The following is an 18,642-nucleotide window of genomic DNA, read 5'->3' on the forward strand; positions in this document are numbered from 1 at the left end:
ATAATGAACAAGAACCTGAAATTACATTTTTCAAATGTAATCATCAAATCTGTTTTTGCCGCATTCAACTAATCCACTAAAATATGTTCTCTACCTCTTTAAGTATTTTAAAGGGACATAGTTGTAGGAGTATTACGGTTTGAGTGTTTTGGACATTTTTATACAAACCCTCAACTTACAATGTGTTTGAAAATACATGCTACTTAATAATGGAAGGTGTGGATGACTAGCTCATATATTTTGGTCAATTTGGGTTTTCACAAGTGCTGTACTTATATGTTGTTGCGAAGTACTATATATTATATGTATATATATACTATATATTTGAAGCTACTAAATACTAAATTGAAAAAATATTTGTAGCTATAGTCACTTTTCATAAAGAAAACATGCAAAACATTGGTAATACAACATGATGAATTCTCATAGATCACATGACCATGGTGTATAAAATAACTTTATTTGTATGGCACCGATCTAAACAAGGGGACAAAGTGCTTCACAAAATCCACTGCAAAGAAAGAATAAACTAAAATAAAGAAGTATTCAGTTCAACTAGGGCGTATTAAGGAGTACTTTCAATGTTACTACATTTTTATTCCAGTGAGACTTTGAATGCGGGGATTTCACCTTGTGTTTAACTGAGGTCATAAAACTTTGACTCAAGAAAACAGGGCGGATGATAATATATTATACTTAGAGTCCTCTTCATCATCAGCACCATCCTCTTCCTCAGCAGCATCGTGGCCATGACGCCGCCCCCCTGACACCATATCCGACTCCTCCCCGGCCGTAGCCTGTTGTAAAGATGGCGTCCATCATGGAGGGGCCGCTAAGCAAGTGGACGAACGTCATGAAAGGCTGGCAGTACCGCTGGTTCGTGCTGGACTACAACGCCGGTTTGCTGTCATACTACACGGTACGTTCATCCCCGGGGTTTGTACCCGCCGGAGAGGTCCGCTCCTCGGGCCACAGGCGGGTTAGCGTGCCGCTGCCCGTCTGGAGCGGGGCCTTGTGTTTGTCAGGAGTCTCAGCTGGCTCACAGAGGAGGGGCTCCCCGCTGACAGACACCACGGTGGACCAATAGCGCCGCTCCTCTGGCACAAGCGGCCAATCAACGTTCGCTGTCTTTCCCGTACTTCCGCGTGATGCAGCTAGCTCCGCGAAGCTAAAAGCAGAGACGAGCTAACGCGTCCAAACGTCGCTGTGAATGTTTCTCCGCGTTCAGGTGAGAAACGGTTGTTATTCTTTGTGTCGGCGAGGCCACGTTCGTCTCCGGTGAGTTAGAGACAAGCGGGCACTAGCTGGACTGTTAGCCGAGGAGCTAACGAGACATCACTGGAGGAGACCGTGTTAGTTTGGTGTTTGGTTCACTGCGGACAAGCTGTCATTGAAACAGGTGGTGACCAAGGAACACAACAACTGGGTTGTCAGAACATTTACTAATCGTTGGTTGACATGTGCTGTGATCAGTAGTTTCTCAGTGACTCCATTGTCTTCAAATGTCGATAACTGAACCAGATAGAAGCCTGAGCCCTGACTGATCTTACACTGTGTTCATGTCAGATGAGAGAATAACTGTGGGTGAACACTCACAGAGATGTGTAGATGATCGAGTAGAAGCAGAGTAAAGAGGGATCTATCAACAGTTTCATACAGTATCTGATTTAGAGCCTGAAACTACAAGTTGCTAAAAGTATTGACAGAATATCACCAACTATTGTTATTGTTGAGCAAATGCTGGAATCATTGTCTGTTTGCAGCTTTTCAATAGAAGACTTGCTAATGTTCCTCTTTTATATTCACAACATGGTGTCAATACAGTTACATTTTGCCAAATGTTTGCTGAGCAAGTTGAATAAAGGGTCACTGCACTTTATTCGAGTATTTTTCCCCACAATTAATGTTTCATTCTGTAGTGAAATGTGTGTGTTATGTACATATTCTCTGTACTTTCATTTATTCTTTTTTTATTTTATTTGTTTTTTGTTCTTGTCTACCTCATTCTGATTGTCTTCTCGTGAAAAAAGTGAATATCCCCAACATGAGATTGATACCTTGGTTTGTCTTATCTTGTCTTAACTGTTTTCTGACAGTTTGAAGACAAATTGATTAGTAGAGAGAAATCAGCCAATTCATTGACAATGAAAATAAGATGTAGCCCTAATCCCAAGTATAACAAAATGTATATAAATGTTCAATTAAGTCAGTTTAATATAAAAATAGGTCACCTATCTCACCTATTCATCCAGTTTTTGATTTTTAACCCTTAACCTTTTATTTTACAATGATTTTTCAAAACTGCTACATTCAAATACAAAACAAGTCAAGAGGGAAGAATATTCTCTCCTAACTTTTAACTGTTCCAACTAAAAGTGGGAAAACTTAAAGAATATAGTTGGATCAAATGGCGAGACCTACATACAGGACAAGCTGACAGTGGATTATTCGCAGTGAGCCTTGTACAGAATATGAAGCTTGTCTGTTCTAAACTCCACAAGCTGACTAACAGCTTCTTCCCACAGATGTGCTCAGTGTCTTTGTGAGCCTTCTCTATATCAGACATGTTGACTTGTCACAGTAGAAAAAGCACAGTTGTTACTAATAGCATTAACAATGGCTCTGTTCTTTTCAAGTGTCCTGCTAAGGCTAAGTGACAGTGAGACACAACACCAGCACCTTCAGACTGAAGCAGCTTAATGGAAACTACTGTGATTTTTCTCTATGCCTGTTAAAATAATTTCCTTGTGTACCATCCAGTATAGGTAAATACTGTATCCTGAACTCTGACCATTAATCCCTTATCTGTTGTTGGTTTACAGTCAAAGGACAAGATGATGCGAGGATCCAGAAGAGGCTGTGTGCGACTCAGGGTAAGATTCTCAGGCTCAATGCCACCCTGACCCTTGACTTTGATTTATGAGATGAATACTCTGCATGCTGAGCCTTGACTCGCATGTTTCAGACATTGTTGTCCTAAGTGTAGTTCAACACCCCTAATTTATGACTTTCTGTCAAGATTTGCTTTCTCAATGCAATAGTTATGAATTAAACTGTCTGATTTGAACAATCTAACCGTTTTCTGCTGTTCTGTCTCTTTTCTGGTTAAGGTTTACCAGAGCTGTCTTTGCAATATGTTTTCAGTACTGAGTAATGTCCACTAGGTGGTAGCAGTCGTCAGCATTGATCTTGAACACGGTTCCATTTATTAACACCACGCATTTGATACTCAGACTGTAAAAAGAGTGTATTTGTAGCAGTAATGTGTTTGCTTTGTTAATCCATGAAAAGAGTCTTAACACTACCAACCTCTTCCCGTTTACATGCATGTGAATTGGCAACTTGAAAACTCTCAGACGTTACTTGTGCTTATGGTGTTTCATAAGAGTGCATGACATGAGTTTAAAGAGAAGCAGAGGTGAAAGCCACATTTTTACCATCAAACCTGTTTCAGGACAAAATGCGTTGTTGATCTCAACCTGTTCTCACTTTAGGGAGAGGAAGTAGCTCCTGAAACTACCTGAATAGAGGATCCAGCATTAACTATGGACACGCAGTCATGGGTCAGAGGTTTCAGTAATGGATGGATTATTGTGATACATAATACCTCACTCCAGTGAAGTGATGAGATGCATCATGGAAAATTAAGAATTAATATATTGTTAAATTCATAAACACCTTTTGCCAATTTGAAGGAATAAATAACATTGTCATAGTCTGTTTTTCAAGAAGAGACTTGTACCAAACCCAGATCCCTGTGTCAAATATTGTGCCAAATCCTCAGCTGACTGTGTCGGTTGCATTTTCTTACAAAGTATTTTTCCCACAGGCTCTGTGGCCCTGCTTAACCAGGCATGCTTGGTCTTGTTTGAAATAACAGTGTAGCCATAACCTCTAATGTAATGTCATGCTGTTTTTCCTTGGATTTATTTCAAATGCCACAAGGTAACAGGTTTTTCACTAAGTCAAATGATTAAACTTGTTTCCCTTCTCACATGTCTAAGCTCTGCCATCATCATTACCATCAGTTTGTGTTGACCATCTGTCAGGAAATGTTGACCTTTACTGTAATTTATGAGGCCATACTTTGTGTTCAGTGAAAATAAACATATTTGAGGCCCTTTAGGCAGAGTAAGGAAACATTAGCAGTTTCAACACTAATTAGCATCAAGATGGTTCGGTTTTCCATCAGAGCAATAATATTTTTCTTATACATTGCACCTGTTCTGGCAGTGTCATATACTCTATATGTTGTTGAAGCAGAGTTAAATAAGTTAGACCATCTCCAATTTTCTCAGGTGCCTCTAGTAGCCTGTTTCAAATATATTTTCGAGGAAAATACAATGTGAATTTCATTCTTGGTCCTGGGTTCCTTGTCTTAGTGCCTCTCTTCCACTCCCTTACCGTGCAAACCATGTGTCACACCAGCTAACATTAGCTTAGAAATGGAATCCAGTTAATTGAACTCGACCAATATATTTTCCTTTCACTATTTTTTCGGCCTATGTGTTGCCTGTTGTGTGCTGATATGAAAACTTTTTTATAAAATACAATGCATAAAAAGGTCAAAAGTTATTTCTCCAAAAACTGCTTGCATTTATTTCTTAAAGTCATTTTTGATATGAAAGAATATATGAAGGCAGTGTTTTGGGTCTCATTCATTTTCCCTCTCTTAATTTTAAACTAGCTTGTCTCTAATAGAATGGGCTCTCTGGTGAGATAGCTTCAGAAAACCCACACTCACACATAATTTCTGAGGTTATGGTGTGATATTAATTTGTTAAGCCTCATATAACACATCGCAAGATACTGATATCAGAGTTCTTGTTTGTTTGAGGTAACTGTCTATGTTCTGTGGACTTTGTTTAGAGGAGCAGAGACACATCTAGCTTGTTATGATTGTGTCATGTCCTGCGACTGTCGATCAAAATCTATTCTCTAAACCAATAAGATGTAATAACACAATGTGATTGAAATCGCATTAATGGAGGGTTGTTTTGGTGGACTCCACAGCTTTTAGTAAAATTGTATATGGATTTTTTCATTTAACAATATTTTTTGTAGCTTTGTTTTTATAAGGGAGCTCTTGAGTCACACGCCCTGTTTCTGTTGCTAGGAGCTAATGCCCCAGCTAGCCAGCAGGCCATGTCTCTGCAGTTCGCTGCTCGCTGCCCGTCCCCTGTGTTTGTTACTCTCCACCCTTCCCTGCCTGTCTCCTCCTTCACTCTCCTATACCCCACCTCCACCTCCCCTCCCTTCTCTGCCATATCCCAAAGGGCCGAACTCACATGCGTGCATGAGTATGTGTGAAAGGAAACAGTGGTCATGAGAAAGAGATGAGGCAAAAAGAGATGGAGCTTTTAAAAGAGAGAGTGAGGTGCTGAGATGCAATCAAGGGTATTTTAAAAAGACTTGATCAGGGGCTGCAGAAACATATGGAGGGTATGAGGATAGAAATGGAAAGTAGAGAATGACGTGTCCCACTGTCTCTTTCTCCCCCCCCCCTCTCCCTATTTGTCCAGGGAGCTGTGATCGGCATTGATGACGAGGACGACAGCACATTCACCATCACTGTGGACCAGAAGACTTTCCATTTCCAAGGTGAGGTGTCCCTCTTTTAATTTTCTCTTCTCTTTTTTGCCTCTCCCCTTTCTCTACGCTTGTCTTTCCATCACTGGCTTCCTCTCTCTGTGATCTCTTCACGTCCATCCCTGCTGTCCATTTGCTCTCTCACTTTCTCTCTCTCTCTCATGCCTCTTTCTCTCCCCGCCTTTTAAAGACTTGGATTGGTCTGCTCTAATGCCAGGAAACACATGCACACAGGCATCCACACAATGTCAAAGCATGCTACACGCATTCGGGTCTTTTCTCCCCTCCTGTGGAACCCTTCCAAGCTCCGTGAAGTTGGACTGATGTGTATTTTTTTAGATAAACAAGACCTGCTCCACTGCAAGCTAGACAGATTCCACTGGAACAGAACAAGCAAGTAAGGCTATTTTTCCCCCTTCGCTTGACTGTGGCTGAGGAGGAAGATTGCTGCTTGTGTGCAGATGAGCCTCTGGGAGTAATAAGGGAATACTGCTGAGCTGGAAGCTGAGCTCAGGTCTCTTCTTGTTGCTGCCGCTGTTCGCCCTTCGGTACGCTGCTGCCACCGCTCTCTCTAACAACCAGTCGTTCCATAGGGACAGGATTGTCTCCCACACTACAGCATCGGTGCCCCCCTCCCTCCCTCCCGCCCTGCAAACCCTTCTTTTTCACAGGGAGCTGTCCAGTCCAGTGCCCCACAGACATCCTTTTTTTTTTTTTTTTGCTCTATCACGCCACCAGGTCTTTAACAAACCTCCTCCACCTCTGTCCTCCCATCTGTCCATTTGTATCCATCACCAAACCCACTCACACATCACCACCTGCACCCTCCTTCACCTTCTTCTTGAGGGTCACCAGCCACAGTCCATGGGCCCCCCTCCCCTCACACCTCCTCCATGCCCTCTCCCATGTCTGTGTTCCGAAGCTGTATGCTGTGGTTCTACAAACGCAAGGGTAAGGAGAAAACCATGCACGTCTCATGGTCCACATGCATGCCAGTGCAGAGAGCAAATGGATCGAGCAGGCGTTGTTAGTTTGTCTTCTGGGATGTACAGTCAGGGTGGAGCAGCATGCTTCGTAACACTCGGCTGAATTGGTTTGTTATGGAGGTTCAAGGACAGTTCAGAACCAGGCGAATCTAAACTGTAGCCTTTAGTAGCCTTCAGGCAGCTGTGAAGTATTACGGAGGGAAGAGTCTGATCAGTGTTCCATGTTAGTCATATGTTTGTACAGACTGTGTATTATTTTACAAAAGTTATGTGCTCTGACTAATGTTTGTTCTGCTCTTCACATGCTTTAGCTAAACAATGATGTAATGTCCTTTTCCCTCAGGAAGGTCATAGTTTGTAACTGTATTTTGCTGGTGTTGCGTTGGTTGAATGTTATCTAAATGAGCTGAGTCTGAGAGGCTTCTACGTGAGTGAGAGAGGAGGATAACATCAGCAAAGTATGCTAATGCTATTCTGATTAGAGTCCAAATTTGAGAGCATTATTTAAATCCGTCAAACAGGGTATTAATTTCTGGCAGGGTGTTTACTAAAAAGGCAACAAAGACAATAAACATGTGTTGTAAAAAAAATTACCCAATAAATTTAGAATTTGAAAACACAAAGTTATTATTTTTTCACCCAAAGACACGTAAATGCTAAGTGCTACTTTTTGCTTCATTAAAGCAGCATGTCCTTACAATGTCAAGACACATCTGCTCTCCAGATATCCCCACAGGACAAACGGGCAACACATTAACACTAACTGTATGCTGAACATTAGATTCTGGATACATCAGCGGGTTTCTCAGACATCAGGATGTTGGGCAGGAGGACATATCTCTGTTGTTGTAAAACGATCCTGATCTAAGCATGTTATGCAGTCATTGCCCCATTCACAGCAATGTCTGAATGTGTCTTTTTATACACATAAAAAAACATGGTAAAACAGGCCTTCGAGTGAATGAATTTGAGCTGCAATTTTCTTATCCTCCCATTTCTCATCCTCCCATAACCCCCATCTGAGAATGCAACTGTCTTCATCTACTTGTCAGAAGTTTTGTTTGGTAGTGCATCAGTAGACGGCTCACAAGTTACTGTAATGAATAGTTTTCTCTTTCTCTCATTCTTCAGACTTCAGTCTATTCGATCTCATTGTCTGTGATGTAATTCTTGGCAGTTTGACATATTTTCTCCCTGGTTTATTTCTGCAGTAAAGACATCATAAGACGTTAAGTCATGTCCACTCTTCGAGAATTTATGTTGGAGCAGCCTTCATAAACGGCTGCTGATTAACTCTGAAAGACTATAAACAGACTTGCTAGCCCAGCAACCTTGCGGCTACAAATAACCCATAATGCAACACTGACCACACTTTTACTGGTACTCTCCGTTAAAAAAAAAATAGCCTGTTATAATGACATTCTAGTCAGATAAAAATAAATTGTGTTATATTAGGGCCAGTAGGTATCTTTCTTTTCCAGAACAATGAGAACTCAAAGTCCTGTGCCTACGTCTTTTAATGAGTGGGCTGGGGCATGTTCAAGATTTGGATTGTGGAACTCGCTGAGCATCACTGCCAAGACTAAGAGAAGTAAAAAGAGGCACAGTGGATGAAGTGATATAATTTATCAGTGTTTTAAGTTCTAGGGACCAAAACATCTGCTGATACACATCATTATCAAAGTGTGTTTGTGTTGTGCTATAAAAAAATGATCATTCTTCTTGACAATTGCTCTTATGGGACATGTTGGTGTGTAGTTCTGAGCACTGTGCTTGCCTGGAGTGCAGCTCTGTGCTGTCTTTCTATTTAGAGAAGCATTCATTATTTATCAGCCCATCTTCCCCCGGCAGTGCATCAGAGTTGTTTGAGAGCCCTTCAGCTTCCCCTTTTCCTCTTTCCCCCTCTCTGCTCTCAATCACCCCCTCTTATCTACAGTAGCTATCAATCTTTTGTCTTCTCCTCCTTTTCTGTCAGGCTGCCTAGTCCAGGATAGGAGACCTGTATATTGATAAAAATGTTGCCATGTGCAGATCCCACATCCACAGCAATAAGATGTGTGCATTTTCCCTTTTTGCCACAAAGTTGGAGATAAAACAGCTTGCATGAAATTAAAAAAAGATTTTAGCGGATACTTTTCCCACCAATGCATCATGACTTCATTGACCACAGATTATATTCATATTAAAATGTTCTGCTCAGCGCATTTGGGTAACTACAAGGTCACAGTATTGACAGGTAGTTGTTCAGAGCATTAAACCTTCCGACCTACCCCTGCATGTATTGCAATATTTCATCAGCTTGTCTGACGATGGCAGGAACAGGAGAAAGAGGGAAGGAATGAATAACTGACAGAGAGGCCTTGTGGAGAAGGTAGGAGCATCACTATGGGGAGAGGCTGAGTGTCGTAGAGATGGATTCCTCCAGGAAAACACCACTGGTGCTTTTAGGTGCTTTTGTTACTTTATCTGGACATAGCATTTGTCAGTGTGTGTGTGTGGTAACTGTACTGTTGGGATCTCTTTTTGTTTACTTGAATATTATAGTAGGTTTTGCAGTCTAGGGGACTATAACTACTTAATTAAATAATAATAATAATAAAGCTGACATCCAATACAATCTGCCAGATGTCAGGCATTTATAGTCGACAGTGTATCAGCATACTGGACCAACACTGAAATTACATGTGGAAATAAGCTGATGCCAGCAATATGTTGGTAGTATTTGCATTTAAACACTGGCAGGTCATACTCTGTATCTAAAACATGCATCATTGTATCAAATGCCAAGTTGTCCACAGATTTGGATGGCACAATATCCTTTGCCAGATAGAACAGGAAAGCATCAGTCATCTCTTTTCATAATTTGCTGCACATATTGGATATTTCCACTGCTCTAAAGCATCAGCCGGTGAGACCTGTTCATGTTTCAGGGACTCGTGAGATACAGATGAGTTGTCCTGACCTGAGTTAAACACTTGTTTCTTCAGATGCTTCCTTTTCAAAGTAGATGAATAGATTTGCCCTCTGTTGCCCAACAAGGTTTACAGAAAAAAGATTTTTTGGAGAAATATTAGACTGTGCATAGCCACACCTGAACTGATGTTGAGTACTTTCTTGGCACCAGTTCCTCATCCACCTTGCTGCCAGCCCAAATTGAATTGTTTTTCAAATGCCTCACACATGATAGAAAACATATAAAAAGTCAAAATATCCCAGATATGAACGCTACCGTCTTGCACTGATGGCACTGAAGTCAGAGTCTGCAGCAGTAGCATTCGGGGGATGGAGCCACTGTATCGTGGTCTCACCAGTACACACACTCGACCAATCCTGAGCCGGTCTCAGCTGTCAATCATGAAGTTTCACCCAGTTTTTATAGTAACAACTAAGTTAAAAACCAAGCTACATCGGTGTGATAAGAACTACCTAAAATGACAGAAATCATATTTGAGAAAATGTATTTGACTTCTACTTTTTAGTTTAAGTTTTAGTTTAAATGTCAGAAAATGTCACTGTCTCTCTGATTGGCTTAAAATGTTGTTGTTGTTTGAAAGACTGATCATAATGTCAAATGTCCCGCCTTTAGCTATGACACTTAAAAGTTGGCCTTTGAGACTGTTGCACTCTGACAGGGTTGAAAAAGCATCATAAAACTGTAATGTCAGGTTTGTGCAGAAGTAAAGGAAAACATTTTAACGTGGTGACTTTTGGACCCTTTTGTTCCCCCTTCCCATTACAATTCATTGTACTAAACGGCCTGTTACAACCCTTTTCACAATAAAGGATGAGTACTGTGTCACTGTGAACCTGTAAAATCTCCATATCTTATCTGCCCACTGAGAAAATGAGTGAAAGACAGAGTATTCTAGATTCAACCAACATTCTCTATTGCTCCAGCGTCTTTTATATATGGGAGATCTGTCATCCTACTATCCTTCTGACAAACCCTCATTAGATAGCAGGACTACTGTTATACACTGTTATAAAAACCCCTCCCCATCAATACAAGCACTACTATTCGTACTAGTATCTACTCTTCACTCCCCCCTTCAGGCTCCACATTATTGATTACAAATCAAGGGTAGGTGGTCCTAACCCTTTGAATGCTCTCTTTAAAGGTGCTTAAGAATAAAACGTTTAATTATAACTATTAGTTGTTGTAGTAGTGATAGATCTATCCATATGTGCTGTCTAAATGATGAATTAAATAACTTTTATTTGGTTTTCTACCTTTTATGGTGAACTGCATAATGCTCTGTTTTGTAAGATATTATAAAAGATATTCTTTTTTTAATATATAGGATGCATAAAGACGGAGTTGGCTGTTAATGTAGTAAATCTATAAACTAGCCAGTAATCTGGAGAAAGCCTGGGAGAAAGGTGTGTCTTCTCCTTTTCTTTTTTCCCCCCACATGTTTTCTATATGTTACACTAGAATAAGATGTATGCGTTTGTAAATAAGGGACGTCTGGTAATCCCAAGAAGGGATGGGCCAATACCTTAGTACAGGAATAAAGAAATACATGAGGTTAATGTGCCAGCTTAATTTACTGATTGTTTGAATGTTTAGTTGCAGATTCATGGTTGAGGTTCTTGTGAGATGACAGCCACAAACATGCTGTGTCCTTCCATGTGACTTGCCCACTTACTCACACCTACCTGGAAAAGTAAACTGTGGTATATTTGAGCCACAGATGAGGACAAAGATCTATTCATACAGTTACAGTATTTGTTTTTAGTTGAATGGCCCTGCAACCACTACCTCTCCTCAGTCATGAACCAAGTGAAACAACATTAGCCACAGTAATCTATTCCTGTGGAGAGTCTGGCTGAGGGGGAACGTGAGAGGGCAGCGAGGCGCTGTCTGAGTGGATTGGCCTGAACCTCGGCTGCCTTTTAATGTCTTTAAAAGCTTTTCTGCCGTGGCACTGCTCAGCCTCTCTGCTAGCACAGCCATTCATCTGCTGCACACTCTTGTTTCCAGCTCAATGAAAAATGACTCCTTCACAGGATATAGTTTGGCAGGTAATTCAGGGGGCATATATCTTCATAGTTCTTCTTTCACAGCTTTTAGAGCTATAGGTGTGTGTCTGTGGTGGCCTCCCTCCATACGCACAGTAAAGGAGATGTTAAGCCACATGTCACAAGAACTGAAAACCTTTAAATGCTTGAAAATATGTGTCCATGTTCGCCATTGGCACCAAAAATCGTCCTTTACAGTGTGTGTGCTGGTGCATTATAATTGGTCACTGTTTAATGTCACTGGCTGTGTGTTTGTTCTCTGTCTTTGCTGTGAGACTGCAGCCTTGCCCTGCTCCATTTCATTAAGTATAAAGTCATATGCTCTTTCCAAAGGTTATACTTCTTCTATTCATACACATTATTTTGGCTTGATGTATTTTCCATTCAACAGCTTATTGGAGGGAGGGGTTGAATATATCTCATACAATCACCATCTATGCGTCACAGACTTTTCCCCAAACAATTCTCTCTAGAGTTTTGTCTCTCTGGTACTTTGTTCACTCACCAAAAATTGGAGTGCTTGTTCAGTGTTTTTATAATTAATCAAATATTACCTGTGATAAATCACTTAACATGTATTGCTGCATTATCTCTTATCTTTCTCAGAATTAATTGTCTAATTAAATCTATCATATGTAGGTCTTACTTCTCCACGCCCTGTGACATCCTGACTGGATTATCGTCATTCATTATTATCAGACTGCCAAAACAAGTCTCTAAAGATTCTGTAGTTGATTCAAAATGCTGTAGCATGAGCACTGATAGGATTTAGGAAAGAAGACATGTGCTAGTCTCACTGCACAGGTGCCATGTATAGTCTAGAATTGTTTTTAAAATCCTCCTCCTCATATCCTAAGCCATAAATGGTTCTACACCATCACATCTTAAAGAGCACGAACACTGTGCTGCCCGATTGCAGTTTCCATCTGGCTCTAGTTTCTCCTTCCTGTTTGTATCCTGGTTGGCAGACATCATCTCCACCTCAGGATTAAAACTTTCCTTATTGCTAAGGACTGTACTTAGGGTCGTCAGAGGCTACTTGAACCTTCCTCTTGCTATAGGCTTTATATGCTGGGGGATTTCCCTTGATGCACTCTTCTGTCTCTCCATCATTATTGCATGTCGTAAGTTAGCTTGTTCTCACTCCCTCTCATAGTTCTGTGCTTTCTATGAGTCTCAATTTGTGATTGCAAACCACCTACCGCCCCTATGATCTTGCTCAACACCTACTGCTACTAGTATTATTAATATTATTAATTTTTATCTTATCATTAGTGTCAATTATATTTTTTGCTATAGTCATATTATTCTCAGGTGTGTCAATATCAGTTTAGTCATTAATTATGGGTTCTTCTGTGTTTATGTGAATGTTTCATTGTGCTAAGTCTAATTGACTTTATTTAGATTTGTTCATGCACAGTAGCACAGCTAAATAATTGCCAAATTCCAGGCTGCAGCATTAACAAGCTTTATTCATAATTTTGAAGCAATAACACTAAATTCAACATTTTGGGCATCTCACTTATTTGCTGTCTTGTTGAGTGTTCTATGAGAAGATTGACCATTCACTCTATCATAGATATGAAGCCACAACTAAAGGTGACGGTAAGCTTAGTTTAGTACAGTGGCCCAGAAGCAGTGTAAATAATAGAAGCCTACTCTTAACCAGGATAACGTTCCTGGAGTATTTCCTGGCAGATAATTTAGCTCATAACCACAATAAAACCACAGTCTGGCACTTGTACACTTTTACATTTTTTTTCATGGATTTATCAAACAATATAAAATGTGTTATGTATTGAGGTTAAGAGGTTGCAAATGTGTGGTTTTTATTACCTAGTGGATTTTTATAACTTTCAGCCAGGCCCTCTGCTGCCAGTCTTTGTGTTAAGCTAAGCTAACCAACTGCTTCATGTTTAATAGACAGACACAAGAGTGGTGTCAATCTCCTCACCTGACGTTCAGCAAAAAATAAGCAATAAACATGTATCCCAAAATACCAAAGTCCCTATTTAAAGCTCCATTTAACCTCCTGATCTAAAAGATTTTCTTTTTGTCTTTTTTTTCTTGTTTTTTTAAATGTACGTTTTCTACAGCTAAAATGCTCATTCTTTTCCTCTTAATATTTTAAAAATGGTCTATACGCATAAAGATTGTGGTTATTTTGTTATTTGTGTAAGTACAATCCATCCCTAAACATGTTGTATCGAGCAAGATAGTTTTTTTTTATTATACACTGTTTCCATGTCTGCGTTACCAGTGCTCATGTCTTTTCACTGTTGTGCCATTGATGTGTAGAACATATGTGAAGGCTGTTGATGGTGTCTGTGTGGAAAACTTTATTCACTGGGTTTGTCTCTGCCCTCAGCCCGAGATGCAGATGAGCGGGAGAAGTGGATCCATGCCTTAGAGGGAACTATCCTGCGTCACACCCTCCAACTAAGAGTACGTAGCCTTATTTGCATGTTTTTGTGTATGTGTTATGCATATGATTCTGTGTGTCAAATCCATCCAGGATATTTACAATAAAAAGTCGTTTAGCTGTGGGCCTCAATCAGCGACCGTAGTTGTGGTTAATATTTATCCTAAGCAAACATGCTCTTGTTTGAATTACCAGAAGAGGATATTGAAATAAATAGTGTGAAGCCTGAGGACTGTGGAACTCTGAAGTGAAGGTAAATGTTACCTTGATATCAAGAGCTTTTAATTGAGGGATTTTTATTGAACCTCCGATTCCATTCATTTGATAACACTGTGATCACAACTCTCATTTGATGACATCAGGGTGACACTTCTCAAGTGTTATCAGCACCTTGATGCTGTGTCTCATGCTTGTCCCTGATTTTTTTTTTGTCTGCTGATCAGAGAAGGTGAGTCATTGATGAGTCATATTGGAATGAAAATAATTTAAGGAGCAACATCTTTATACCATATGATGATGCATGATTGGTGAAATAAGATTTAGATGGTGTCTTTTCTTATTGTTATCCATGAATTACAACATTATATGACATCATTTCCTGACTTCATATTGACATTATGATGATGACATCTCTACTATATGACCAAAAATTCTCTATTAATTATTTCATTAGCTTTAGGTTGTGTCTGTAGTCCTAAACAATGCAGAGTTTCCTGGAAAAAAGCATTTTTAAAATACAGAGACTTAAGATCGTTTCTCTATTATTTGCGGAGATATCTTGGCGTTGTTTCTCGGGAACGTACATTTTACTGATCAGCTCCGAAAGTTGTTCATCTGGACATACCCTCCTGCCAAGTGTAGGGAAAGCGGTGTTTGCCTCTCACACGTAAAGAAACACAGCAGGAAATAATCTGCTCAGATGCGTTAACAACACAACACAGAAATCTCCAGAGTGCTCAGGTGAGGGGTGGTGCAGCAGGCACACCCACAACCCTTCATGCTGAGGATCCCCTGCTGTGTTCTCACATCGGCTCATTCAGACATTCTGCTGAGTTTTTACAAGGGGGCTGGCTGAAGAAACTCCAGAGAAAGTCCGCAGGCTCTCAACCCAACATTTGCATTCTCGCATAAGAATGTCTGGAGATACTCTGGAGTTCAGTGCTTGACTGAAAGCAGCTTGAGTCTGGTAAAGGAGCCATGATTTTTAGTTTATAAGAAAGATCATTTAACTGCTGATTTGCTGGTGATATTTTTGTCCCACTGATGTTTGTCTTTGTTTTTTCCTTGAAGGATGTTTATTGTATGTGGGAGTATTGAGTGACTTTGTTAGTTGTCTTTTCTGCCCTCCAACTGTTTCCATGTCCAGCTTTTTGTCCCTGCTGTCCTTCTCGAAACCAGTGTCTTTTTTCTTATTCATTATCATCATTACCTATTTACAGTTCTTCCCACCCATCTCCTCCATTTCCCCCTCACGACCAGACTTTTAGTTTGCTCACCCTCCCTCCCACCCACCCTCTTTCCTTTTTCCGCCGCCCCTCCCTCTGTGGTAAATCCTTCTGATGTGCTACGTGTGCCTGCTTGCTCACACACACATAGACTCCGTCAGACGACATGTGACCCAGCAGTAGCCAATCTGAGACCTGCTTGTTTGATCAACCAAACATCTTTCACTGCCACAGCCAATCGGTTCGCAATGTTAGTGCTTGTCCCTCTGCTGCTGATTTGTGTGTTTTCTCCTCTGCCTGCATGAGAGGAAATGTGCCTTTCCTGCCAGGGGAGGGTCCTGGATTAACTCTGCTCTCTCTGCCTCATACCAAACACTCAGCTGATAACTGCTGCCGAAGGATATATTGTAGCCGGACTGGCTGCCCTGCTAACGCACAGTCTGAAGGCTGCTGTGGTTTACATTGGCAGACTGCAGTGGGGGAACAAGAAGGAGATTGTTTTCTGTTTCTGTGTGGGGGTAGGAAGAGAGAGAGAGAACGCTAACTTTTACAAGCTGGTGGTTTTGTTGCCGGAGGAAAAACAGAAGAAGAAAAGGCAGAGAAAGAGAGACAATTTTTTGTTAGGCTAAATGGCCCAGTGGGAGAGATGCACACGGTTTTAACGCAGCATGTCCATTGGAGGGAGGCACCCAGTAAGTAAAACACACAAACACCACTGCACTATAGCAAGGAGTTAAACGGCTGCAGTGCGCTTCCTGTAGGGGCATCAGCATGTTAAACTGGGTCACTGTGCATGGAAAGACAAATAGAAATGGAGGGGGGGAAGGTGCAGGAGCAGTGTTGTTGAGTCTGGGTTGGTTGGGTGGGTGGGTTTGTTAATGTTTACGTGGGAGGGTTTGCACACTGCTCTGAATCATTCCCACTATTTCGCACACACACCAGCAGGAGTGAGTGGGAGAGGAGACGTCTGGGAATATTTCAGGAACAGCAGAGAAGTGAACAGTGTGACGTGGTGTTACAGTGGCTGTTTATAAAACCAGCCACCTGCCTCCAATTTTCTGCTTCAAACTTATCGGCTCTGTCTGCAGAAAACACTCCAGTAAGTGTGATGAAAAAACATGAGGCGCTTGGTAATTACAGGGACTCTGTTTGTTTTTTTCTGTCCTGGTTTGTTTTCATCGTGTCAGCTTCAAATTCCGGCTTTAATTATTTTTCGTCTTACGTTTTTTTTGCCATATGCTCAAGCCTATGACAGTTGCATACATGGATATACAAGCAGGTTGTGATTCAGCTCTTCTAGAGATTTGCACATAGATTTTTTTGTGCTTCATAGATTTATGTTTTAAGGTGTTAGTGTGCTACTCTTTGAATACTGTCATGTTGGAGCGGGTGTCCTGATTGTTGTTAATCTTCACTGTAACACTTCAGTTTAAAGGAGATAGATGTTACGTTGTGTTTTTAACATCTACTTCCTGTATGTTCAAAGGTGCCTGTGTGGCTCTGTGTTGCTTTTGTTGAGGTAAAAATTATCATGATGTAATTCCTCCCTAAAAATATATCAGTGTTTTTCCAGTGTAATATGAGTAAGGAGCCAAACACACAATTTGCTGACACATCCATTGTTTTCCGTTTTGATTTTTGCTCAGGCCCTCATGTGGACAGCTACTCCTCGGTCACGCTGACAATGAAAGCACCTTTGATCCTTTTGAGGAAGTTTGGCCAGTTACCATCAGACTTCATAGCTGCTGACTTAACTCAGACTTTGTTCTCTAGAAAGCTACAATGTTTTTCCAGTTTAAACTTTAGCAGTTCTCAGGCTGGGACATCCGCAAACAGCAGTTTGGCTGTTAATGGCTTTTCTTCACGTTCCTGTGAGGTCGTCTTTAGCAGGAGGAAAAGCCCCCTCAAAGTCAGACCACAACAGGACTGTGTGCCACAGCAAGTCCGAAGCAGCGGTAGCATCAGTCATGGTTAGATAAACAGAATGATTTACTAACAACACATCTGTTTGATTCTAAACTGCTTTTTCCGTGTTAGAGTTACAGCTGTGCAGCAGTGAACGGTGCTGCAAGATGTTCGTCATCAGACTGGTTTGGCGTTGAGTTTTTATTGTGTTGTCACTAGTCCAGGGTGTCTTTTCTCTTTACAGGCCCCAGCTTTATATATGGGCTGATTTTTGAAGGAAGGCATTTATGCGTGCGTGTGCATTTTCATTTTCCTGCTTTTGGTTTCGTGTCACAGTCGACCAGATTGTTATGGGTGCTCGAGTGAGCTCAGACAGATAGAGACAGATGCTGGGTCACATCTGCTCTGCCAATTGTGGAGTAATTACCTTTTAATGGATATTATGTAATGAAATTGTCTGTGCCTGTGTGTGTGGTTGGAGTATGTGTCCTATTAAGGGGACATAATTAACAAACTATGTATATGAGTGAGACACAACCCATTTACACACACTTCTCTGTCCGTAACCGAATGAATTCCAGCCTTAGGTTTCCTGATGTAGGTTTTGTTGAAGCCTGACATTCGCTGGCCTGCAGTCAGGCAGACAGACCTGCTGGCCTTTCATGTCAACCAGGCTTTAAACAATAGTATTCATATCTACAACAGTACAGTACATTGCTGGAAAATTCTCTGAACTGTTGATGTTTCTGTCCGACATTTACAGTTACAAACCCTACCTGACCAGGCGGTGACAGACCCAAGCCTTTTCTAATCAATGGATGGTTTCCCTAAATTAATCTATGGATTACATGTAAATTATACATGTGTGGATATGCAAAATACCGACATGGTGTTTTAAGTGGATTTGATTATTGCTGCTCTGATACTCAACTGTGTTTGTCTCTTTCATCCTCAGGAGGCCGAGACAGGATTTGTTCCGAGCGTTCAAGACTTTGATAAGAAGCTCGCTGAAGCTGATGCCTACCTGCAGATTCTGATTGACCAGTTGAAGGTAGGACTCAATATGGAAACCTCTGTGTATCCTTATCATTTCATTTGTAATGATTCACAACTTCATAAAGATTTAAAATATATATCGTCCACCACTCACATTTATGTGTTCAGTTAAAGATCCTGATGTGGTCCATTTGAAAAAAGTCCACGTTCCACGTATATGGCACCTCGCTTTCCGCCACATTATCTGAAGCCACGTCCTCTGTGCTCATTTCACCAT

The 18,642-nt window shown here is 40.9% G+C and overlaps 1 protein-coding gene across 12 annotated transcripts in view; it reads left to right on the forward strand.

Annotated features, from left to right (window-relative positions):
- The first annotated feature begins 765 nt into the window (after positions 1–765).
- The window catches only part of osbpl9 (oxysterol binding protein-like 9), a 32,766-nt gene continuing 14,889 nt past the window's right edge, over positions 766–18,642 (forward strand). For 4 of the 12 annotated variants that reach the window (XM_020081185.2, XM_020081189.2, XM_020081186.2 and 1 more), the window contains exons 1-5: positions 766–919; positions 2,823–2,873; positions 5,523–5,601; positions 13,966–14,042; positions 18,325–18,420. In XM_020081185.2, coding sequence (XP_019936744.1) covers positions 809–919; positions 2,823–2,873; positions 5,523–5,601; positions 13,966–14,042; positions 18,325–18,420 — 414 coding nt within the window. In that variant the 5' untranslated portion in view covers positions 766–808. Of the gene's footprint in view, positions 920–2,822; positions 2,874–5,522; positions 5,602–13,965; positions 14,043–15,676; positions 16,157–16,403; positions 16,564–17,123; positions 17,435–18,324; positions 18,421–18,642 lie in introns of those variants that run through there. The other 8 variants (XM_020081191.2, XM_069522049.1, XM_069522048.1 and 5 more) reach the window with 3 other exon arrangements.

This window comes from Paralichthys olivaceus, chromosome 3 (assembly GCF_024713975.1).
Source record: "Paralichthys olivaceus isolate ysfri-2021 chromosome 3, ASM2471397v2, whole genome shotgun sequence".
NCBI classification, from domain to species: domain Eukaryota; kingdom Metazoa; phylum Chordata; class Actinopteri; order Pleuronectiformes; family Paralichthyidae; genus Paralichthys; species Paralichthys olivaceus.